At 46.1% G+C, this 24,280-nt stretch overlaps 1 protein-coding gene across 2 annotated transcripts in view; it reads left to right on the top strand.

The window, feature by feature from the left end:
- Positions 1-5,526: 5,526 nt before the first annotated feature.
- Positions 5,527-24,280, top strand: part of TRIT1 (tRNA isopentenyltransferase 1) — a 59,285-nt gene continuing 40,531 nt past the window's right edge. The window contains exon 1 of one of the 2 annotated variants that reach the window (XM_053575067.1): positions 5,527-5,709. In XM_053575067.1, coding sequence (XP_053431042.1) covers positions 5,536-5,709 — 174 coding nt within the window. In that variant the 5' untranslated portion in view covers positions 5,527-5,535. The remainder of the gene's footprint in view (positions 5,710-24,280) is intronic. The other variant, XM_053575068.1, reaches the window with a different exon arrangement.

Here is a 24,280-nt window from a genome sequence, read left to right as displayed (position 1 = left end):
TCCGTTACAACGGATCCAAGCCAGGAGCCAGAGTTGTGGAGCGAGGGGTTTTTACGGTCCCGTGCAGCGGGTGGGCATGCACAGCTTGAAACTAAGGGGGCGCTTCTGGATAGGTTGGGGGGGGGCAGTTGTCTCATGATGCCTGGTCTTGCCTGGTCTTGCCTGGGCATGCCCAGGCATGCCTGGAAAGTGAAACTAAATGGTGGGGGTGGGGGGGTGCGAAACTTAACTCCTAAGATGGCGCTGGTTTGGTTCTTTCAACACCACAGCACTCTACCCAGGGTGACAACTTGACACTCTGTCTCAAAAAAAAAAAAAAACTTCATGTCATTTCAGAGCTTATGATTTACTTTATTTGGAAATATAGTAGAACCTCCAAAGTTGACCACTTCTTTAAGTTGACCTAACATTCAGACTGGACATGCACCCACATATCTATCAGTACATACAGGCCTAGTTTCTTATGTTGACCACCTCCTCCATACATCGAACAGTTCCTTTTAGTCCCTTGGGTGGTCAACTTACAGAGATTCGGAAATAGGGTCTTTGCAGATGTAATCAAGTTAGGATGAGATCATACTGGATTAGGGTGGACCATAATTCAGTGACTGATATTCCAAGGAGAGGGATGCAGACACATATAGTGGCCATGTGAAGACAGAAGTAGGGATTGGGGTTATGTTACCAAAGATTGCTGGAAACCACCAGAAACTAGAAGAGGCAAGGAAGGATTCTGTCCTAGAGGGAAGCACAGGAGCATGTTCCCGACAACACCTTGATTTAGGACTTCTACCCTCCAGAACCATGAAAAAATAAATTTGTGTGGATTTATGCCACCCAGTTTGTGTTAATTTGTTATGACAGCCTAAGAATTTAATACAGGAATCAAGTTCATCATGAAATATCTCCTACAGGAAATATTTACCTAATCAGCATGAAGGTTGGGCTATAAAGCTATCTTTATTTTTGGGGGGCAGGACCGAGTCTCACTTTGTTGCCTTCAGTAGAGTGCCGTACTGTCACAGCTCACAGCAACCTCCAGATCTTGGGCTTAGGCAATTCTCTTGCCTCAGCTTCCAGAGTAGCTGGGACTACAGGCGCCTGTCACAACGCCTGGCCATTTTTTTGTTGCAGTTTGGCCAGGCAGTTGGAATGCGCCACCCTCGGTATATGGGGCCAGCACCCTACTCACTGAGCCACAGGCGCTGCCTGGGCTACAAAGCTATCTTATATCAAAAAAGCTGGTATTTGTCTTTGACCCAACTTTAGTCTCTTACCTAGGAGACAGATGCTCCAGGCCTCCCATGGAATGATCCTCTCCCTTCCCTTCCCTTTCCCCTCTCCTCCCCTCCTCTCTCCTCCCCTTCCCTTCCCTTCCGTCTTGCTCTGTCACCGCTAGAGTGCAGTGGCATCATTATAGCTCACTGCATTCTCATATTCCTAGGCTCAAGCAATCCTGCCTCAGCCTCCCAATTAGCCCGGAACTACAGGCATGCACCACCATGCTTAGCTAATTTTTCTATTTTTTGTAGAGATGCTGTGTCTTGCTCTTGTTCAGGATGGTCCCCAACTCCTGGCTTCAAGCCATCCTGAAGCTTTGGCCTCCCAGGCAGGAACCACTGCCCCTGGCTAACATTCCTCTTTTGTCCCCAATGTCACTGCATTGTCTAGAATCCCACCTCAAATCTTTGAGCTTTTGGGGGGTGATCCTCGTAGAATGCCCCTTCATCTTTTGCCTTATCCTTTTTTTTTTTGAGACAGAGTCTCACTTAGTCACCCTTGATAGAGTGCTATCACGTCACAGCTCACAGCAACCTCAGACTCTCTTGTCTCAGTCTCCCAAGTAGCTGGGACCACAGGCGCCCGCCACAATGCCCGGCTATTTTTTTTTTTTTTTGGTTGTTGTTGCAGTTGTCATTGTTGTTTTAGCTGGCCTGGGCCAGGCTCAAACCCACCAGCTTTGGTGCATGTGGCCAGTGCCCTACCCACAGAGCTACGGGCACAGCCCTATGTTGTTTTTAGAAATACTTATTAACTCTTGGTGATAGACTTCACTTTCCAAATTTTCCCTTGACTTTAATGTCTCCAATTAGAATTTCAAGTTACAGAATATCTTTCAGGAACTATTTTTAGTATAATTTAGAGTTCAGAAGATCACTAAGGAGACAAACAGCTACAAATAAATCAGCCTAGGAATTAAAAAAAAAAAATTCCCATTGTCTTTCAGTGAAACTGGTAGAATTATGATGAATGGAAATGGTACTATGTTTTTCTCATTTCTCATTTGTTTTGGACCACAGGCTTCATTCTGATATAGGAGTGTTTCTTGCTCAGCATTTCAGTGATAATTCTCCCCATGGTCTATAGGATCACTGTTCTCCTTGTTTCTATAGCAACAGTCTTGTGTTGCTTGGCTGGCAGCAATTTTCTGCTGCTGTGGTGAAGCCCCATTTTTTCATTCCTTTCTCCGTAGTTACCTTGGTAACCCCTCTCTTCCTTTTCTGGTCTCTAGATGGTAAATTCCACCCCCTCTTTTTTGATTTCTCTAGTAACAGTCACCTGGTCATGACTTGGACAATGCTGTCCCATCTGTGAGGGAGCATATTCTGTTATGGTCAGATTGTCATCATGAAATCAGCCTCTCCTTTCCTTTAATTGCATCATTTCTCTGGCCTGCCATCTTTCTACTGGTTGTCATGGTAACCATACCCTCTGAAAGTCTCCAGGCAAAGGTTCTACAGTTAACAACCATCATGTGAGAGTATCTGCCAAAATGTGGCCATGTATCTCCATTTTAAATCCAGCCTCAGGCGGGTACCACAAATTGGAGAGAACAAGGCTTTTGATCAAAGCAGGCGGGGTTGAGAAAAGGAGGTACAGGGGACCAAGAAATGGGAACCGGTGTTCTTCCAACAATATATGTGGCTACAAGGTTTACACTGGGTTTACAAGACAGGTCCTTATGCCAATGGTGATTCAAGTGATTGAGAAATGTATTGGCAGTCATTGCAGCCAGGCCTGTCATATGCTCAAAACTTCCAGGGGTCACTCCTCTGGCCCAGGGGATCCTGGTGATATAACCTGAGAACTAGGCAGAGCCAATCTCTAGGAGAAAGCAATTAGAACTCTTTTTTTTTTTTTTGAGATAGAGCCTCAAGCTGTCGTCATGGTAGAGTGCTATGGCATCACAGCTCACAGCAACCTCCAACTTCTGGGCTTAAGCAGTTCTCTTGCTTCAGCCTCCCAAGAAGCTGGGACTACAAGGGCTCACCACAATGCCTAGCTATTTTTTGGTTGCAGCTGTCACTGTTGTTTGGCAGGCCCAGGCTGGATTTGAACCTGGCAGCTCAAGTGTATGTGTCTGGCACCTTAGCCACTTGAGCCATAGGCACCGAGCCAGCAATTAGAACTTTTTTTTTTTTTTATTGGCTAACAAGGCGTTAGCAGAATAGGTATTTTGGCACTTTTTTTTTTTTTTTTTTTTTTTTTTGTAGAGACAGGGTCTCACTTTACGGCCCTCAGTAGAGTGCCGTGGCCTCACACAGCTCACAGCAACCTCCAACTCCTGGGCTTAAGCGATTCTCTTGCCTCAGCCTCCCGAGTAGCTGGGACTATAGGCGCCCGCCACAACGCCTGGCTATATTTTGGCACTTTTACACATTACTGAAAATTTCTCTGTCCTTAGGCAGTTGCTCTTATCTCTTTAGAGAGGCAGATGAGGTGTTACCATTACAATAATTTAGCATTCAACAAATGGTGGTTGTTTTGGGACAGGGCATTATAGTATAGTGAACACTTTTCAGACATTACTTCATTTTCTCCTTAAGGCAATCCTGAGAGGAATTTAAAGATAGGAACACTAAGGCTAGAAGGTGAAAATAAGGGCAGTCACACAGCAGGCAAGGGACAAAACTGGAATTTGCACTCAGCTCCATCAACTCCAAAGCCCTTTCTTAAAATGACGAGCAGTCTCTACAATTTTGGTCTTTTCTGGTTCTAATTTTTTCTGCCTCTACTTTTTTTTTTTTTTTTTTGAGACAGAGCCTAAGCCGTCACCCTGGGTAGAGTGCTGTTGCATCACAGCTCACAGCAACCTCCAACTCCTGGGCTTAAGCAATTCTCTTGCCTCAGCCTCTCAAGTAGCTGGGACCACAGGTGCCCGCTACAACACCTGGCTATTTTTTTTTTTTTTGTAGAGACAGAGTCTCACTTTATGGCCCTCCGTAGAGTGCCGTGGCCTCACACAGCTTACAGCAACCTCCAACTCCTGGGGCTTAAGCGATCCTCTTGCCTCAGCCTCCCGAGTAGCTGGGACTACAGGCGCCCGCCACAACGCCCGGCTATTTTTTGGTTGCAGTTTGGCTGGGGCCGGGTTTGAACCCGCCACCCTCGGTATATGGGGCCAGCGCCTTATCGACTGAGCCACAGGCGCCGCCCACGCCTGGCTGTTTTTTTGGTTGCAGCCGTCATTGTTGTTTGGCGGGCCCGGGCTGGATTCGAACCCACCAGCTCATGTGTATGTGGCTGGTGCCTTAGCCGCTTGAGCCACAGGTACTGAGCTGTGCCTCTAATTTAATATGAGGGTTGTTGCTACTACTTTATCTTTTCTATCTGCCTTCCTTTTCCCTTTTTTTTTTTTGTGGGGGAAAGATCTCCCTATGTCATCCTTGGTAGAGTGCTGTAGAGTCACAGCTCCCAGCAACCTCAGACTCTTGGGCTTAAGCGATTCTCTTGCCTCAGCCTCCCAGTAGCTGGGACTACAGGTGCCCACCATAACGGCTATGTTTTTTTGTTGCAGTTGTCGTTGTTGCTTAGCAGGCTCGGGCCGGGCTCAAACCCGCCAGGCTCCGTGTATGTGGCCGGCGCCCTACTCACTGGGCTACAGGTGCCGATCCCTTTTTGCTCTATTTTGTGGATTTACTTGATTTTTTCTGTTCTTATCCCATCTGTTGCGTTTTTTGGCCAAGGGGACGTAAAGTTTGGTCCTGCTTTCCGAGGTTGCACTGTGGGATGAAAATATAAATGAACAACCGCCCTTACCTGGGAACTAGGCAGGTCTGAGTCTAGAAAATGCTACACCTGAGCTCACTGGCTCCAGCACTAGCTAGGCAGGTCATTCTTTCCGTTTAACAATTATTGGGTGTTTATTCGGTACCAAGTACTGTGCTAGACACTAGAAATACAGCAATGACCTGGGCAGAATGTGTCCCAAGAAAATAAACACGAGATCAATATACAATTTTTTATTGTGTAATTCTTTTTCTATTGTATATCACAGAAAAAGAACTGGGTGCTATAAAAAATAATAGGGACAGATATATTTTAGATAGGGGTGCCATCTCCCACTTAAACAGCCGGTAGTTTAGGTCTGGCACCAGCTCGGGAATAGCAGTCACCTCGTGCGGCTCCTGAGCTTAAGACCTTCCTTCCGTGGCTCCTTCCTTTGTACTTTCCCGACAGGCCCCAGATCTGCGCAAGCGCACTGGCGGTTGCCATGTGGATGACTGCTCCGGCGCAAGCGCACATGGCTTTAAGATGGCGGCCGTGGCTGCTGCACGAGCCGTTCCTGTGGGTACGGGGATCCGGGGCCTGCGGCGGACCCTACCTCTTGTAGTGATTCTCGGGGCCACAGGCACCGGCAAGTCCACCCTGGCGTTGCAGCTAGGCCAGCGGCTCGATGGCGAAATCATCAGTGCTGACTCCATGCAGGTATGGTAGTGTAGCTGGCCCCAGGCTCCTGATAACGCTGAGGTCGCGCGTGGCCTCTGGACGACTGGACACGGGTGGCATGGTCATAGTGGGTGAACCCCGAGGCTTGTGAGAGCAGAGGGGATAGATGAAGGGAACCTGTTCTTACTGGACCCCAGCATAAGCCATATACAGTGCTGGTTGTTTTCTTTTTCACTTCATTAACTTCTTAGGACATTACTGTTTGGTAGGTGCTCTTAGTATTTCCTTTTGCCGATGAGGGAATTGGAACCCAGGGTGGTGAAACTTCTTTCTCTAGTCACGTAGCGAATACCTGGAGATGGTATTTGAAGCTACAAGGTTGACGTATTGTCTAATAAATACCTTTGAAGGAAAATTGTTGCAGAGATTTTGTTAGAACTCTAACCCAGCCAGACCAGAATAAATTGGATACCACCTATGCGAGTCTGCTGGGGGAGTGGGCCAGTGTAGACAGACCTGGATTCTAGTCCCGAATCTGCCATGAAGATGTGATTTAGAATTAACAATCTCTTTTATTTGGACGATATTTTATTTATCTGTAAAGTGGGGGGGAAATGTCAGCTACTTCACAGAGCTGTAGTGTGTAATAAATGATATCACGAGTGTCAGAATGAAGCGCAGAGTAGCCTGTCCTGAAGAAGGGCAGACGTGTGGTAAATGCTTGTTGGAGCTGAGGCTTTTAACTCTACTGGCTGATCCAAGTTGAGGTGGTTTTGTCCTCTTTGAGCTTTCATGCCCAGAAGGGGCTCAGTGCATCTGGGAGCGTTTGGGCTCTGTTGAAAGTGGGTAACATTTTGGGTGAATTTCAGAGAAATTCTGAAGAAATTACAAGTTATTTATTTATTTATTATTATTTTTTTTGTGGAGACAGAGTCTCACTGTACCGCCCTCGGGTAGAGTGCCGTGGCATCACACGGCTCACAGCAGCCTCTAACTCTTGGGCTTACACAATTCTCTTGCCTCAGCCTCCCCAGCAGCTGGGACTACAGGCACCCGCCACAACGACCGGCTATTTTTTTTTGTTGTTGTTGCAGTTTGGCCGGGGCTGGGTTTGAACCCGCCACCCTCGGCTTATGGGGCCTGCGCCCTACTCACTGAGCCACAGGCGTCGCCTTACAAGTTATTTATTTAAGAGAATTTATACTTAGGAGTCTTCAGAAAGTAAATGAGATATTGAACATAAAATGCCTGGCATTGAACCTAACACCTGATTGGTATTCAGCAGGGAAGGGCAGTTCTTGCCCTCACTCTACCACATAGGGTTCCAGGCATGGTTTCTATCTTCATTAGTTCATTTGGGGTGATAGTACCATCAGCATGTGGAAAACAGTAGGTTATTCAGCAGAAATTTGTTTGCTTCTTACTTTTAGGCCTGTTTTAGGGAGACAGTTTAGCTCAAATCCCAGCCCCATCTTTTCCGATAGGCAACTTCAGCCTAAACTCTTTGTGCCTTTGTTTCTTCTGAAACTTAGCCCGATGGGCACTCAGCAGGGAAGGGCAGTTCTTGCTGCTGTTCTCCATATAATCTTATATTGTATAAAATATTTTTCTGTTGTATATCATAGAAAAAGATTGGATTCTGGGCAGTGCCTGTGGCTCAAGGAGTAGGGCGCCAGTCCCATATGCTGGAGGTGGCGGGTTCAAACCCAGCCCCGGCCAAAAACCACAAAAAAAAAAAAAAAGATTGGATTCTGTGAGAAAATAGGAACAGATCTCTTTTAGCTATTTTAGATAGGGCTTCCATTTTAAAGCTATTTTAAATAGGGCTGCTATTTTCCACTTAAGATGCGGGTAGTTGAGTGATGGCGGTTACCTTGTGTGCCAAATGCTTCCAGATGGAATGAGTACAGCCCTTCTGGGCCTCAATGCTCAAAGAAGAGAATAAAGGCCCCTCCCTCCCCAACTTGGATCAGCCAGTAGAGTTAAAGTAGGAATAATAATATCACTAAGACAACATTGGGTGGCGCCTGTGGCTCAAGGAGTGGGGCGCTGGCCCCATATACTGGAGGTGTGGGTTCAAACCTGGCACCAGCCAAAAAACTGCAAAAAAAAAAAAAAAAGAGACAACATTATTTTGATGATTAAATGAGATAAAGTATGAGAAATATTTAATACAACCTATGGCACATAGTAAGAGTTAAACATATGGTAGCTGCGGGCCAGGCATGGTGGCTCACGCCTGTAGTCCCAGCACTCTGGGAGGCTGAGGCAGGTGGATCACCTGAGCTCACAGGTTCGAGACCAGCCTGAGCCAGAGCGAGACCTCTGTTTCTAAAAATAGCCAGGTGTTGTGGTGGGTGCCCGTAGTCCCAGCTACTTGGGAAGTTGTGGCAAGAGAATTGCTTGAGCCCGAGAGTTTGAGGTTGCTATGAGCTATGACCCTATGGCACTCTACCGAGAGTGACAAAGTGAGACTCTGTCTCAAAACAACACAACATGGTAGCTGCTATTAGTATTTTCTGCAAGGCCCTTTTGGAAGGAGAAAACCATAATTCCTGTTCTGGAGGAGTTTAGTTCAGCTAAACATGAAACAAGGCAGTGCTAATATGTTTTTGAACAGAAATATTAATGGTACATCGCAAGGTAGATAAGATTGGGAGGTTGCTGAATTTTATGATAAGCTATTAACTTAAGTATTACAGAATTTCTGGGAAGGGAGAAATCAATGAAGGCTGGCATTTACGGAAAGCTCTCTAAAAGGGACTTGAAAAACAGGTCAAATTTGGATAGGTAAGACAGAAGAAGGGGCATGTCAAAGGAAGGAACGTAAAGATTTAGAAGGTGAAATGGGTATAGTGTGTAGAACAGTAGTGAGGTATTATAGATATTATGGAATGGGAAATAAGTCACATGCAGGAATGTGTAAGGAGCATTCATTTGTGAGCAGCACACACGATGAACTGAATTTGGAGTGAGTGGGAGGTGGATGCACACAAAAATACAAATATGGTGTCTTAATAGATCTTTGGCCGGATACTTGGAGACTTGAGTACTATGGTTTTCAGTAAGATGGAGTTAAACTGATAATATCTAAGATCCATTCCAGTCTTTATGTTCTATAATTTCTATTATTCTGAATTGGTATGGTGTTAGTGGTATCGTGTTAGAGTAGATGGAGAGGAAGAGAAAGATGTAGTATTTGTAACTGTATCGTGTTACAGTATGAGTTTATGACTGGAGAAAGAAGAGAATTAATTTCCACAGTGTGATTCAGGATGCAGGCTTGGGTGGCTGGCAGAGTGTGGTGAACCTGGAAGTCAGAAAGATCTTGCTGAGCATGTGGGAGCAGCAACAGGACATCTGAGGGGAAGGCTAGTTAGTGGATATGTGGAAAATGCTTCAGACCTGAATCTACTTCAGAACAGTTTTTATTTTATTGATTTATTTTTTGAGACAGAGTCTCACTCTGTCCTCTTGAGAAAAGTGCCGTGATGTCATAACTCACAGCAACCACAAACTTGGGGGCTCAAGCAATCCTTTTTTTTTTTTCCTGCAGTTTTTGGCCGTGGCTGGGTTTGAACCCACCACCTCCGGCATATGGGGCCAGCTTCCTACTCCTTTGAGCTGCAGGCGCTGCCCTCAAGCTATCCTCTTGTCTCAGTCTCCCAACTAGCTGAGACTACAGGTGCTTGCCATGACATTCTGATACTTTTTCTATTTTCTTTTATATATATATATATATTTTTTTTTTTTTTTTTTATATCTTTTTTTTTTTTTTTGGCCGGGGCTGGGCTTGAACCCGCCACCTCCGGCATATGGGACCGGCGCCCTACCCGCTGAGCCACAGGCGCCGCCGAGAGAGTGGTTCTTATATGGCATTCCTCTTTCATAGGCATGTGCTACATTTTGATCAGGATATAGAATGTATTTTAGGATTCATACTGTGAATCATAGCGTGAATTTGTAGTGAAGTCTGTCAAGTGAAGTGTTGAGCTGATTGGCAGCCACTTGATGGATTATAGGGGGATAAAATTTGCTGCAGCCTAGAGATAAAATTTAATGTCAGGTTGGTACCAAAGACAGACTATATATTTGAACCAAAATGAAATTTGGCCTTATGTAGAGCCTAGACAGAGTAGTAAACTTATGTGTTGCAACAGTCATGAAGACCAGAGGGTAAGCAAATAGAAAATACGATAATTAGAAAGTTTTTCAAGTTTCTAAATTGAGGGTTTTTTGTTTTTCTTTTTTTTTGGCTGGGGCTGGGTTTGAACCCACCACCTCCTGCATATGGGGTCAGCGCCCTACCCCTTTGAGCCACAGGTGCCGCCCGAGTTTTTTGTTTTTGAGACTGAGTCTCACTTTGTTGCCCCAGGCTAGAATGCCATGGCATCAGCCTAGCTCACTGTAACCTCGAACTCCTGGATTCAAGCAATTCTCCTGCCTCAGCCTCCCAAGTAGCTGGCACTACAGGCGCCAACCATGATCCCCAGCTTATTTTTCTATTTTTAGTAGAGATGAGGTCTCAGGGTCTTGCTCTTCCCTCAGGCTGGTCTGGAACTCAGGCAGTCCTCCCGCCTTGGCCTCCCAGAGTGCTAGGATTATAGGTATGACCCATTGCACCTCAAAATTGAGTTTTTAAAAATGAGTATTTAGGGCGGCGCCTGTGGCTCAGTGAGTAGGGCACCGGCCCCATATGCTGAGGGTGGCGGGTTCAAACCCGGCCCCGGCCAAACTGCAACAAAAAAATAGCCGGGCGTTGTGGTGGGTGCCTGTAGTCCCAGCTGCTCGGGAGGCTGAGGCAGGAGAATCGCGTAAGCCCAAGAGTTAGAGGTTGCTGTGAGCCGTGTGATGCCACGGCACTCTACCCGAGGGCGGTACAGTGAGACTCTGTCTCTACAAAAAAAAAAAAAAAGTATTTATGGCTCAGCGCCCGTAGCATGGTGATTACAGCACCAGCCATATACACCATGGGTGGCAGGTTCAAACCCGGCCCAAGCCAGCTAAACAACTGCAACAAAAAAATAGCCTGGCATTGTGGCAGGCACCTGTAGTCCCAACTACTTGGGAGGCTGAGGCAAGAGAATCGCTTAAGCCCAAGAGTTTGACATTGCTGTGAGCTGTGATGCTACAGCACTCTACTGAGGGCAACATAGTGAAACTCTGTCTCAAAAAAACAAAAAAAACGAGCATTTATATTACAGTAATCCCTTTTGGTATGCTGCCAATAATTTTGTATTCAGAATTATACCAGAAGCTCAAAAAATTATTGTAAAATACTACCTTACAGCTTGGCCCCTGTAGCTCAGTGAGTAGGGTGCCAGCCACATACACTGAGGCTGGCGGGTTTGAGCCTGGCCCGGGCCTGCTAAACAAAAATGATAACTCACGCCAACCAAAAAATAGCCAGGTGTTGTGTGTGGGTGCCTGTAGTCCTAGCTATTTGGGAGGCTGAGGCAAGATAATTGCTTAAGCCCAGAAGTTTGAGGTTGCTGTGAGCTGTGACCTCATGGCACCCTAAGGGTGATAAAATGAGACTCTGTCTAAAGAAATAAGAAAAGAATAGCTGGGCGTTGTGGTGGGCACCTGTAATCCCGGCTACTTGGGAGGCTTAGGCAAGGGAATCGCCTAAGCCCAAGAGCTGGAGGTTGCTGTGAGCTGTGATGCCCCGGCACTCTACCAAGGGCAACAAAGTGAGACTCTGTCTCAAAAAAAAAAAAGAAAACACTACCTTATGGATTGTTTGAGCTTAGGAGTTTGAGACCAGCCTGAGTAAGAGCATGACCTCGTCTCTACTAAAAAAAAAATAGAAAAATAGCAGAGTACTGTGGCAGCAGGTACCTGTAATCCCAGCTACTGGGGAGACTGAGGCTAGAGGATTGCCTGAGCCTAGGAGCTTAAGGTTGCTGTGAGGTATGATGATGCCACAGCACTACCCAGGGTGACAGAGTGAGACTGTCTCAAAACTAAAACAAACTAACACAAAACACTACCCTAAATCTTAAGTTGTCTTATACCTCATACTTCTTTTGTCACCCCTTAATCCTCCCTGAACTGTATGGTTGTTCCAAGGCAACACTTATGGGGCACTTCTTGTCCAGGAGAAGGACTTAACTGTAACCATTGGATAAGTAAGGCTTTCAGCTTCTTCTTTTTTTGAGACAGTTTCACTATGTTGCCCTCAGTAGAGTGCTGTGGCATCATAGCTCACAGCAACGTCAAACTCTTGGGCTTAAGTGATTCTCTTGCCTCAGCCTCCCAAGTAGCTGGGACTACAGGCGCCCACCACAACGCCCGGCTATTTTTTATTGCAGTTGTCATTATTGGTTAGCTGGCCCAGGCTGATCTCAAACCTGCCAGACTTGGTGTATGTGGCTGGTGCCGTAACCACTGTGCTATGGGTGCCGAGCCAGGCTTTCAGCTTCTTTGAGGTAAAATGACAATACAGTGGTATTGTTAATGGCTACAGCAGTGGTTCTTAACCTTCCTAATGCCATGGCCCTTTAATACAGTTCTTGTGGGTCACAACCCACAGGTTGAGAATCGCTAGTCTAGAGTGATAATTTCTTCGTGGAATCTGATATGCAGTGAGTTGCTTCTATAGCCACTTAGCATCTGAAGGCCCTGCCTGGCTTCTTACTTCACATTATTCTATGTACAGAATTTGTGGAGCTAGAAGTCAGAACTACTTTCTGAGGGATTATTTGCCTAGGGACTCCTGTTGGGCTCATATCTGCGTGGCAGATCTGATAAAACTGAGAAATAACATTTGTGCTTGGCCAGGCATGATGGCTCCTGTAATCCTAGCACTCTCGGAGGCTGAGGGTGGAATGCTTGAGCTCAGGAGTTTGAGTCCAGCCTGAGCAAGAGCAAGACCCCGTCTCTACTAAAAGTCAAGAAACTGGGGCAGGAGGATCCTTAAGCCCAAGAGTTTGAGGTTCCCCATGATCACATTAATGTACACAGTTATGATTTAATAATAATAATAAAAAAAAGAGTTTGAGGTTGCTGTGATCTATGAAGACACCATGGCACTCTATCCAGGTGACAGAGCAAGACTGTGTCTCAAAAAACAAATAAACCAACATTTGTGCTTAATTTTCTGAGTTTTCTCAACCCTAGTTGTTTCACAAATTATAGAAACAAATATTCTCATTTGGTAGTGAGAGTCTGAATTCAAGGTGAGACAGGTAATACAATTCCTGTTTTCCAGGATGGAAAAACTGAGGTATAGAAAGAATTCAGGGTGAGACAGGTAATACAATCCTTGTTTTCCAGGATGGAAAAACTGAGGTATAGAAAGATTAAAGAGCAGTCTAGAGATCACACTGCAAGATGCTGGGAATTGGATCTGGGTCTTGTAATTCCCTGGGAGAGGCTGATGTACTTCAGGAAGATGATACTGAAGGTCTTCTTTTCAGTCTGAGTCTTTATCTTAGCATGTGCATTCAAGGTATAAGGCATCCCCTTCAGCGATGAGATGAAACATTGTATCAAGAAGGTACTTGAAGGTACTTGCTAAACATGTACAATAACCAGCTGGAAATGCAGACTACTAAATATATGCTAAGAGAAAATAAAGGAAGTGTTCTGTGTGGGTTATAGAGAGGAAGTATCTCTAATGCCTCTGTTCTTCAAGGCCTATGGAGAGGCAGTAGTCAACACATAGGGCACAGTTCCCTTCATGTTTGCTAAAATTTACAAGAGGAGAAGCAAATGATTTTTTGGCAGTCTGACTAGAAAGCAGAGTATGTGTCATCTAATAGATGTGGACTCTGTTCTTTTTGTCTGCTTTGGGACATAATTTAGGAGCAGTGTTTTTTTACCAAACGATGGTCTGTCTCCATAGTGCTCAAGGGAGATCTGGGATGCGTGGGGGGAGGGATACAAAAGGAGAGATGGGATGGTACATCATAGTGGCCTAATGGGACAAAGAAAAAAAGGCAGAAGACCTGTTTAAGCTGTTAGCTGGAAGAGGTGGGGCTTATCTGGAGGCTACCTGCCACAGCTGACAAAGGGAATCTTTTAAAAGGAATGTACCTGACAAGTGGCTAAGAAGGAAATCTTGAATTTTTTGACTCAACTAACATGAGTTTCTAGCTCCCTTGGTTCACTTGCATTGTGAGTTTACCTCTGTTGTGAGTTTTCTTTGCTACAGTATTTGTTTTTCGAGACAGAGTCTAGCTTTGTTGGGTAAGGCTAGAGTGCCATGTTATCAGCCTATCCCATACCAACCTCAAACTCCTGGGCTCAAGCTATACTCCTGCCTCAGCCTGCCAAGTAGTTGGGACTACAGGCGCCCAAGTGTGCCACTGCACCTAGCTAAGTTTTTCTATTTTTTGTAGAGAGAGTGTCTTGCTCTTGCTCAGATGGGTCTTAAACTTCTGAACTCAGTTGATCCTCACACCTTGGCTTCTTAGAGTGCTAGAATTATAGGTGTGACCAACAGCACCTGGCCTTGGCTGTGATACTTTTGAAGAATACTGGTCAGTTCTTTTATAGGTGGATGCCTTCCAGTTTGGGTTTTGGTTTTGAAGAGGCCACATGTGACTCCGTTTTGTAAGTAAGGCTCCATATTAGAACCCAGCCCCATTACCGGAAAAACCACAGTAATGCCTCTTCTGAGAAGGACCAATCAGCCCAGGTGGGGCCGGCCTATCAGAAGTGGACAGGCAGGCGGCGCCTCTGGCTCAGTCGGTGGGGCGCCGGCCCCATATACTGAGGGTGGCGGGTTCAAACCCGGCCCCAGCCAAACTGCAACCAAAAAATAGCCAGGCGTTGTGGCGGGCGCCTGTAGTCCCAGCTACTCGGGAGGGTGAGGCAAGAGAATCGCTTGAGCCCAGGAGTTGGAGGTTGCTGTGAGCTGTGTGAGGCCATGGCACTCTACCGTGGGCCATAAATTGAGACTCTGTCTCTACAAAAAAAAAAAAAAAAAAGGAAGTGGACAGGCATCCCTTCCTAGAAAGTTTCTTACGCAAACTCACCCTATGGCACCTCCAAGCACCCCTAGACAACAGCTCAGCCAATGGCAACCCCTCTCGACAAACGCCTGATGGAATTCCCCTATGCGCCTTTAAACCACCCCCCCACCCTCCCCCACCCTGCACCATTTTGAGGTTGCCCCTCCACAGCTATGCTGTAGGTTGGAGTAACCCAGGCATATGCATGAATAAAGACACTCCTTTGCTTAGCCGGGCGTTGTGGCGGGCGCCTGTAGTCCCAGCTACTCGGGAGGCTGAGGCAAGAGAATCCCTTGAGCCCAGGAGTTGGAGGTTGCTGTGAGCTGTGTGAGGCCACGGCACTCTACCGAGGGCCATAAAGTGAGACTCTGTCTCTACAAAAAAAAAAAAAAAAAAAAAAAGACACTCCTTCGCTTTTACATGTGCCTACGGTGGTCTCTCAGTGGCTATTTCGGTCCCAACAGTTTCTCCTGATTAGACTGGCATTATGGATTTGTTTTTTCTTTTCTTGAGACAGAGTCTCACTCTGTCACCCAGGGTAGAGCCCTAGCATCATTGCTCGTAGCAAACTCAAACTCTTGGAATCAGTGATCCTCTTGCCTGAGCCTCCAGAGTATCTGGGACTATAGGCATCCACCACAATGCCCAGCTATTTTTTCAATTTTCAGTAGAGACAGGGTCTCACTGAGGCTGGTCTGGAACTCCTGAGCTCAAATGATGCACTTGTCTGGCCTCTGAAAGTGCTAGGATTACAGGTGTGAGCCACCACACCTAGCTGGCATTATGGATTTTGGGAATGCATACCATAGAAGTGAAGTACCCTACTCATTGCATCTTTTCAGGGTATAATATCAACCTGACATCAGCAGGGTTTATCTTTTTTTTTTTTTTGAGGTAGAGTCTCACTCAGTCGTCTTGGGTAGGATGCCGTGATGTCATAGCTCACAGCAACCTCAAACTTTTGGGCTCAAGCCATCCTCTTGAGTCAGCCTCCCGGTAGCTGGGACTACAGGTGACGACCACAACACCCAACTGTTTTTAGAGACAGGGTTGCTGTAGCTAAGGCTGGTCTTGAACTCCTGAGCTCAAGTAATCCACCTGCCTCGGCCTCCCAGAGGTCAGCATGATTTCTCAATGTTAATGTAGATCCTTTGGTTAAGGTTATGTTTGTCAGATTTCTCTACTATTAAAGTCATGATTTGCCCCCTTTCAGATTATTTACTCTTTTCATTTCTATAATACAACATTATCCAGTCATATTTGTTAGAAATGGGTTGCTGTGTCTTGGTCACATTGAATAGAAAATTAAGCACCACCAGGGAAGAATAATTTTTTTTTTTTTTTTTTGAGACAGAGTGTTATGTCACCCTCAGTAGAGTGTTATGACATCACAGCAACCTCAAACTCTTGGGCTTAAGTGATTCTCTTGCCTCAGCCTCTCAAGTAGCTGGGACTATAGGTGCCCGCCACAATGCCCAGCTGGTTTTTTTTTTTTTTTTTGAGACAGAGTCTCATTCTGTTGCCCTCGGTAGAGTCCTGTGGCATCAAAGCTCACAGCAACCTCCAACTCTTGGGCTTAGGCGATTCTCTTGCCTCAGCCTCCCAAGTAGCTGGGACTATAGCCAGGAAACATCACACGCATCTAGTTTTCCTAGTTGTTTTTTTGTTTTGTTTTGTTTTGTTTTGTTTTGTAGAGACAGAGTTTCACTTTATCGCCCTTGGTAGAGTGCCATGGCATCACACAGCTCACAGCAACCTCCAACTCTTGGGCTTAGGCGATTCTCTTGCCTCAGCCTCCCAAGTAGCTGGGACTATAGCCAGGAAACATCACACGCATCTAGTTTTCCTAATTGTTTTTTTGTTTTGTTTTGTTTTGTTTTGTAGAGACAGAGTCTCACTTTATCGCCCTTGGTAGAGTGCCATGGCATCACACTGCTCACAGCAACCTCCAACTCCTGGGCTTAGGTGATTCTCCTGCTTCAGCCTCTGGAGTAGCTGGGACTACAGGCGCCCGCCACAACACCCAGCTATTTTTTTGTTGCAGTTTGGCCGGGACCGGGCTTGAACCCGCCACCCTCGGTATATGGGGCTGGTGCCCTGCTCACTGAGCCACAGGCGCCACCCGTTTTTTTTTTTTTTTTTTTTTTTTTTTTGAGACAGAGCTTCAAGCTGTCGCCCTGGGTAGAATGCTGTGGCATCACAGCTCACAGCAACATCCAACTCCTGGGCTCAAGCAATTCTCCTGCCTCTGCCTCCCAAGAAGCTGGGACTACAGGCGCCTGCCACAACGTCCAGCTATTTTTTGGTTGCAGCCGTCATTGTTGTTTGGCGGGCCCGGGCTGGATTTGAACCCTCCAGCTTAGGTTTATGTGGCTGGCGCCTTAGCTGCTTGAGCCACAGGAGCCGAGCCTAGTTTTTCTAGTTTTTGTATAGATGGGATCTTGTTCTTCCTCATGCTAGCCTTGAATTCCAGGCCTCAAGCAATTCTCCTACCTCAGCCTCCCAGACTGCTAGGATTACAGGTGTGAGCCATTGCTGCCAATCCCTCCTACCTTTATTAATGGAAATTCTACATTTGTCCCTTCTCCCGTTTATTTATACTATTTACTTACATCATTATGGATATTTGTTTTATTCTTTGGGTTATAATCCAGTACTACATCATTTATTTTGTTGCTTAAATTGTTCCAGCTCTGGTTATTGGGTACTTTTTAATTTAATTTTTATTTTTTGAGACAGAGTCTCACTCTGTTGCTCTGGATAGAGTGCCATGGCATTATCATATCATAGCTCACAGCAACCTCATACTTTTGGGCTCAGGCAGTCCTCTTGTCTCAGCCTCCAAAGTAGCTGAGATTACTGGTGCCTGTCACGTGTGGCTAGTTTTTCTTTCTTTCTTTCTTTCCTTCCTTTCCTTTCTTTTCTTTTCCCCTTCTCCTTCCTTCCCCTTCCCTTCTCTTCTTCCTTTCCTTTCCTTTTTTGAGACAGAGTCTCATTGTCGACCTTGATAGAGTGCTGTGGCATCACAGCTCACAGCAGCCTCCAACTCCTGGGCTTATGTGATTCTCTTGCCTCAGGCTTCCGAGCAGCTGGAACTACAGGCACCCGCCACAACGCCTGGCTGTTTTTTGGTTGCAGTTGTCATTGTTGTTTAGCAGACCTGGGCTGGGCTCGAACCTGCCAGCTTTGGTGTATGTGGCTGATGCCCTTACTCATTGAACTATGGACACCGAGCCAAGTTTTTCTATTTTTGGTAGAGACAGGGTTTCGCTTTTGCTCAGGCTGGTCTCAAAGTCCTGAGCTCAAGCATTCCATCCTCCTTAGCCTCCCAAAGTGCTAAGATTACAGGTGTGAGCCAATGCACCCTGCTCTTGGGTAATAGAATCTTTTTGTCTTTTCACATGCCTCCTACTTTGTGTATGTGTGTGTGTGTGTTTGCGTTGAGTATTATACTTCCTTTCTTTTTGGTACTACAAGATTCTTCTAGTGATCTAGTGCCTCTCAGTGGAAAAAGCTAGGAAATAAATGTATGAAATGTGTATGTCTACTAATCTATGTATATGCACATCTATATTTCTCTATCCATCTGTGAGTGTGTATATATGCACGAGTTTATGCTGGTATCTCTGACTGTAATCTGGCACCACAGGGTTTTTTCTTTCTTTCTTTCTTTTGTTTTGAGCCAGAGTCTCACTCTGTTGCCCTTGCTAGAGTGCCCTGGCGTCATGGCTCAAACTCTTGGGCTCAAGCAATTCTCTTGCCTCAGCCTCCTGAGTAGCTGGGACTACAGGCGCCTGCCACAATGCCCTTGTGGGCATTTTATTTTTTATTTTTATTTTTTGAGACGGAGGCTTGAGTCACAGGTCACAGCAACCTCCAACTCTTGGGCTTACAATGTTGCCCTCGGTAGAGTGATATGGCATCACAGCTCACAGCAACCTCAAACTCTTGGGCTTAAGCAATTCTCTTGCCTCAGCCTCCCGAGTTGGGACTATAGGAGCCCACCACAATGCCCGGCTATTATTTTTTGTTGCAGTTGTCATTGTTGTTTAGCTGGCCTGGGCTGGGTTCAAACCCGCCAGCCTTGGTGCATGTGGCTGGCAGTGTAACCATTGTGCTAAGGGTGCCGAGCCACACCCTGCCATTTTTTAGAGATGAGTTCTTGCTCTGGTTTAGCCTGGTCTTGAACCTGTGAGTTCAGGCAATCCATCTGCCTCAGCCTCCCAAGTGTTGGGATTGCAGGTGTGAGCTACTTCAGCTGGCTGCTCCTTTGTTAATTTTTGTTCTTTTTTTGGAGACAGTCTCAAGCTGGGTAGAGTGCTGTGGCGTAATAGGTCACAGCAACCTCCAACTCTTGGGCTCAAGTGATCCTCTTGTCTCAGTTTTTCTATTTTTAGTAGAGACGGGGTGGGGTGGAGTCTTGCTTTTTTGCTCAGGCGGGTCTCGAACCCGTGAGCTCAAGCTATCCACCCGTCTTGGCCTCTTAGAGTGCTAGTATTATAGGTGTGAGCCACTGTGCCCGACCCACAGGGTTCTTTCTGGTCTCCCTATCTCTCCCAACTCTCGCCTTGCTTGTGACTTCTTTCTCTGAGAGTAAGATATCTAGCTCTCGGCTCAGCGCCTATACCTCAAGCGGCTACAGTGCCAGCCACATACACCAGAGCTGGCAGGTTTGAATCCAGCCTGACCCTGCCAAACAACAGTGATAACTAGGCTCAGGGGGTAGGGCCCCCACCCCATATACCAAACTGGTAGGGCCCCCACCCCATATACCCCTGCCTGCCAAACTGCAACAAAAAATATCTGGGTGTTGTGGCGGGCACCTGTAGTCCCAGCTACTCGGGGGGCTGAGGCAAGAGAATCAATCACCTAAGCCCAGGAGATGGAGGTTGCTGTGAGTGGTGATGCTATGGCACTCTACTGAGGGCAACAAAGTGGGACTCTGTCCCTAAAAAAAAAAAAAGACAACTACAACAAAAATAGCCAGGTGTTGTGGCAGGCGCCTGTAGTCCCAGCTACTTGGGAGGCTGAGGCAAGAGAATCACTTAAGCCCAAGAATTGGAGGTTGCTGTGACCTGTGATGTCATGGCACTTTACCCAGGGCGACAACTTGAGGCTCTGTCTCAAAAAAAAAAAAGAAAGAAATCTGGCTCTCAAAATTTACATATTTGTGTAACCTGTACAGTAGTTTCAGCAGTTACTCCTGCGAGAAACAAATTTACAATTTTTTTTTTTTTTTTTTTGGAGACAGAGTCTTGTTTTGTTGCCCTTGGTAGAGTGCCCTGGCATCTTAACTCACATCAATCTCAAACTCTTGGGCTCAAGTAATTTCTCTTGCCTCAGCTTCGTGAGTAGTTGGGACTACAGGTGCCCACCACAACGCCTGGCTATTTCTAGAGACGGGGTCTTACTCTGGCTCAGGCTGGTCTCAAACCTGTGAGCTTAACCAATCCACCCAACTTTAGCCTCCCAGAGTGCTAGGATTACAGGCATGAGCCATGGTACCGGGCCTATTTTATTTTATTTTATTTTTTGCAGTTTTTGGCCGGGGCTGGGTTTGAACCCGCCACTTCCGGCATATGGGGCCAATGCCCTACTCCTTTGAGCCACAGGCACCGCCCCCTATTTTATTTTTTTAAGAGACAGGGTCTCAGTCTGTTGCTCAAGCTAGAGTGCAGTGGTGTGATTATAGCTCACTATAGCGTCAAACTTCTGGGCTGAAGTGATCCTCCTGCCTCAGGCCCTGCCTTAGCACCACCACTCCCTGCTAAGCTTTACTCCTTTTTAAATTGGCTTGTTTGTCTTTTTGTTGTTGAGTGCACGCATTACAGTTTGATACATGTTGCCATGCTGCTTTGTAGAAAGTTTATATAGGTAGTGTGTCTCTTTCCCTTTACCCTTGCAATTCTTTGTTTATTACCCATCTTTTTCATTCTTGTCAATCTGGTAAACAAGAATAGATTTAATTTTTCTGTGTGTGTGTGTGTGTGTATGTTAAGACATTTATATTCTATATTTAGTAAGTTTCACATGTACCCTTGTAAGATGCACCGTAGGTGTGGTCCCACCAATTACCGTTCCTCCCCCCATCCTTCCCCTCCCCTTTCCCATTTCCCCATATTCTTAGGTTATAATTGCTTTCATATGAAAGCTATAAATTAGTTTCATAGTAGGGCTGAGTACATTGGATACTTTTTCTTCCATTCTTGAGATACTTTGCTAAGAAGAATATGTTGCAGCTACATCCATGTAAACATGAAAAAGGTCTCCATCTTTCTTTAAGGCTGCATGATATTTCATGGTGTACATATACCACAATTTATTAATACATTCATGGTAGATTTCATTTTAATTTCACTTCTTTTGAGGCTAATTATCTTTGCAAGGTTATATTGACCATTGTTTTATCTTTTGAATTTTCTGTTGTGCCTACTTCTTTTTTTTTTTTTTTTGAGACAGAGCCTCAAGCTATCGCCCTGGGTAGAGTGCTATGGCTTCACAGCTCACAGCAACCTCCAACTCTTGGGTTCAAGCGATTCTCCTGCCTCTGCCTCCCAAGTAGCTGGGACTACAGGCGCCTGCCACAATGCCTGGCTATTTTTTGGTTGCAGCCGTCATTGTTGTTTGGCAGGCCCAGGGCTGGATTCGGACCTGCCAGCTCAGGTATACGTGGCTGGCGCCTTAGCTGCTTGAGCCACAGGTGCCGAGCCTGTTGTGCCTACTTCTATATAATTCTTTTCAATTTTGTGTTTATTGACTTTTTGGAGCTTTGTGTTACAGGATTTATTTATTTAAGACAGAGTCACACTGTGTCCCTCTGGCTAGAGTACTGTGGTGTCACAGCTCACAGCAACTTCCAACTCTGGGGCTTAAGTGATTCTCTTGCCTTAGCCTCCCAAGTAGCTGGGACTATAGATGCCCACCACAATGCCCGGCTATATATTTTTTGCTATTGTTGTTGTTTAGCTGGCTTGGGCCGGGTTAAAACCCGCCAGCCTTGTTGTATGTGGCTGGCGCCCTACCTACTGAGCTACGGGTGCTACCCTTGCTATAGGTTTTAACCCTCTGCACAGTCTCATGTGTTGGAAGTATTTTTTCTGGTGGCCATTTGTCTTATGACTTATGATTTTTCTGGAGGAGGTATACAGAGGTTTGAAATTTGTATTTATATACTTTTTTTTTTTTAGGAGTACAAGTCAGTTTTAAAATTCTTTTAGAAAGAGCCCATGTTGGGCGGCCCCTGTGGCTCAGTGAGAAGGGCACTGGCCCCATACACCAAGGGTGGGGGGTTCAAACCTGGCCCCAGCCAAACTGCAACAAAAAAATATCCGGCCCACAACACTCTACCGAGGGTGACAAAGTGAGACTCTGTCTCTAAAAGAAAAAGAAAGAGCCTATGTCTGAAGTTTATAATACTTTTGAGTTGTTTGAATTTAGAGATCTGAATAAAAAATACCCTTGATTGTTTGGCATAAATGAACACATGTCCCAGGCTTTCTTGCCCTGTTGCTCTTCTCTTGGAGTTCCCTCCCTTCAGGTATGTGTAGGTAATGTGTTGGGTCTGGATGCTTTTGGTTAGCTACCCATCTGATTTCTGCTTGCCTGTCCTGTTGTACATGTGCGCTCTCACTCTTTACCTTCTTTTTTTTTTTGGTTTACTTATTACTGCCCAACACAGTACAGGTAGTTGTTAACAGTTGTTCCCAAGCCAGGCTGCACATTTAGAATCACCTGGAAAGCATTAAAAAAATACTGATGCTGGTGGCTTCTGTGGCTCAACTGAGTAGGGCGCCAGCCCCATATGCCAGAGGTGGCAGGTTCAAACCCAGTCCTGGCCGAAAAAAAACGAAACAAAACTGATGCTTGGTCTTATAGTGGTCAGTAAATATTTACTGATTAGAATTAGATGATTTGGCTGGGTGCGATGGCTCATACCTATTATCCTAGCATTCTGGGAGGCCTAGGCAGATGGATTGGCTGAGCTTGGGAGTTGGAAGACCAGCCTGAGCAAAAAAAAAGAAAAGAAAAGCAAGACCCCCACCTCTACTAAAAAAAAACAGAGGGCCGCGCCTGTGGCTCAGTGAGTAGGGTGCCAGCCCCATATGCCGAGGGTGGCAGGTTCGGACCCAGCCCCGGCCAAACTGCAACAGAAAAATAGCCGGGTGTTGTGGCACGCGCCTGTAGTCCCAGCTGCTCGGGAGGCTGAGGCAAGAGAATCGCGTAAGCCCAAGAGTTAGAGGTTGCTGTGAGCCATGTGACGCCACGGCACTCTACTGGAGGGCGGTACAGTGAGACTCTGTCTCTACAAAAAAAAAAAAAAAAAAGAAAAAAAAACTAGCTGTGCATTGTGGTGGGCGCCTATAGTCCCAGCTACTTGAGAGGGTGAGGTAGTGGGAATCACTTGAGCCCAAGAGTTTGAGGTTGCTGTGAACTATGATGCCACGACACTCTACCAAGGGCGACAAAGTAAGACTCTGTCTCAAAAAAAAAAAAAAGAAAGAAAGAACTAGAAGCAATGTTAGATGTGAGAAACTTGAGGTTTCAGATTTCAGTACAGAAAGTGATTTCCTGGACAGCGCCTGTGGCTCAGTGGGTACGGCGCTAGCCCCATTTACCGAGGGTGGTGGGTTCGAATCAGCCCCAGCCAAACAGCAACAAAAAATAACCAGATGTTGTGGCCGGCTCCTGTAGTCCAGCTACTCAGGAGGCTGAGCCAAGAGAATTGCTTAAGCCCAGGAGTTGGAGATTGCTGTGAGCTGTGACGTGACAGCACTCTACTGAGGGCGATAAAGTGAGACTCTGTCTTTAAGAAAAAAGTGATTTCGGGCGGCGCCTGTGGCTCAGTTGGTAAGGTGCTGGCCCCATATACCGAGGGTGGCGGGTTCAAACCTGGAACCAAAAAATAGCTGGGTTCAAACCTGCAACCAAAAAATAGCTGGGCGTTGTGGCGGGCGCCTGTAGTCCCAGCTACTCAGGAGGCTGAGGCAAGAGAATCGCTTAAGCCCAGGAGTTGGAGGTTGCTGTGAGCTGTGTGAGGCTACGTCACTCTACTGAGGGCCATAAAGTGAGACTCTGTCTCTATGAAAAAAAAAAAGAAAAAAGTGATTTCTTGGAGGCAGTACCTGTGGCTCAAAGGAGTAGGGTGCTGGTCCCATATGCTGGAGGTGGCGGGTTCAAACCCAGCCCCGGCCAAAAACTGCAAAAAAAAAAAAAGGGGGGGGGGATTTCCTAAAGTCACAAATCTGATTTGTTCAGAACAGGGATTAACGACATGGTGGGAATAGAAGACTGATGGTGAAGTCTGAAGACAAAGATTCAGAGTTTGTTTCTGCTACCAATTAGCTGTGTGATTTGGGGCAGGTTACCTAATATTTCTGAGTTCCAGTTTTGTTTTGTTTTGTTTTTTTGAGACAGAGCCTCAAGCTGTCGCCTTGGGTAGAGTGCTGTGGCATCATAACTCACAGCAACCTCCAACTCCTGGGCTCAAACAATTCTCCTGCCTCTGCCTCCCAAGTAGCTGGGACTACAGGTGTCGCCACAATGTCCGGCTGTTTTTTGGTTGCAGCCATCATTGTTTGGTGGGCCCCGGGCTGGATTCGAACCCGCCAGCTCGGGTGTATGTGGCTGGCGCCTTAGACTCTTGAGCCGTA

This window comes from Nycticebus coucang, chromosome 22 (assembly GCF_027406575.1).
Source record: "Nycticebus coucang isolate mNycCou1 chromosome 22, mNycCou1.pri, whole genome shotgun sequence".
In the NCBI taxonomy this organism is placed as follows: Eukaryota; Metazoa; Chordata; class Mammalia; order Primates; family Lorisidae; genus Nycticebus; species Nycticebus coucang.
Note: the sequence above shows the minus strand (reverse complement) of the source record. Positions and strands in the feature narration are given on the sequence as shown.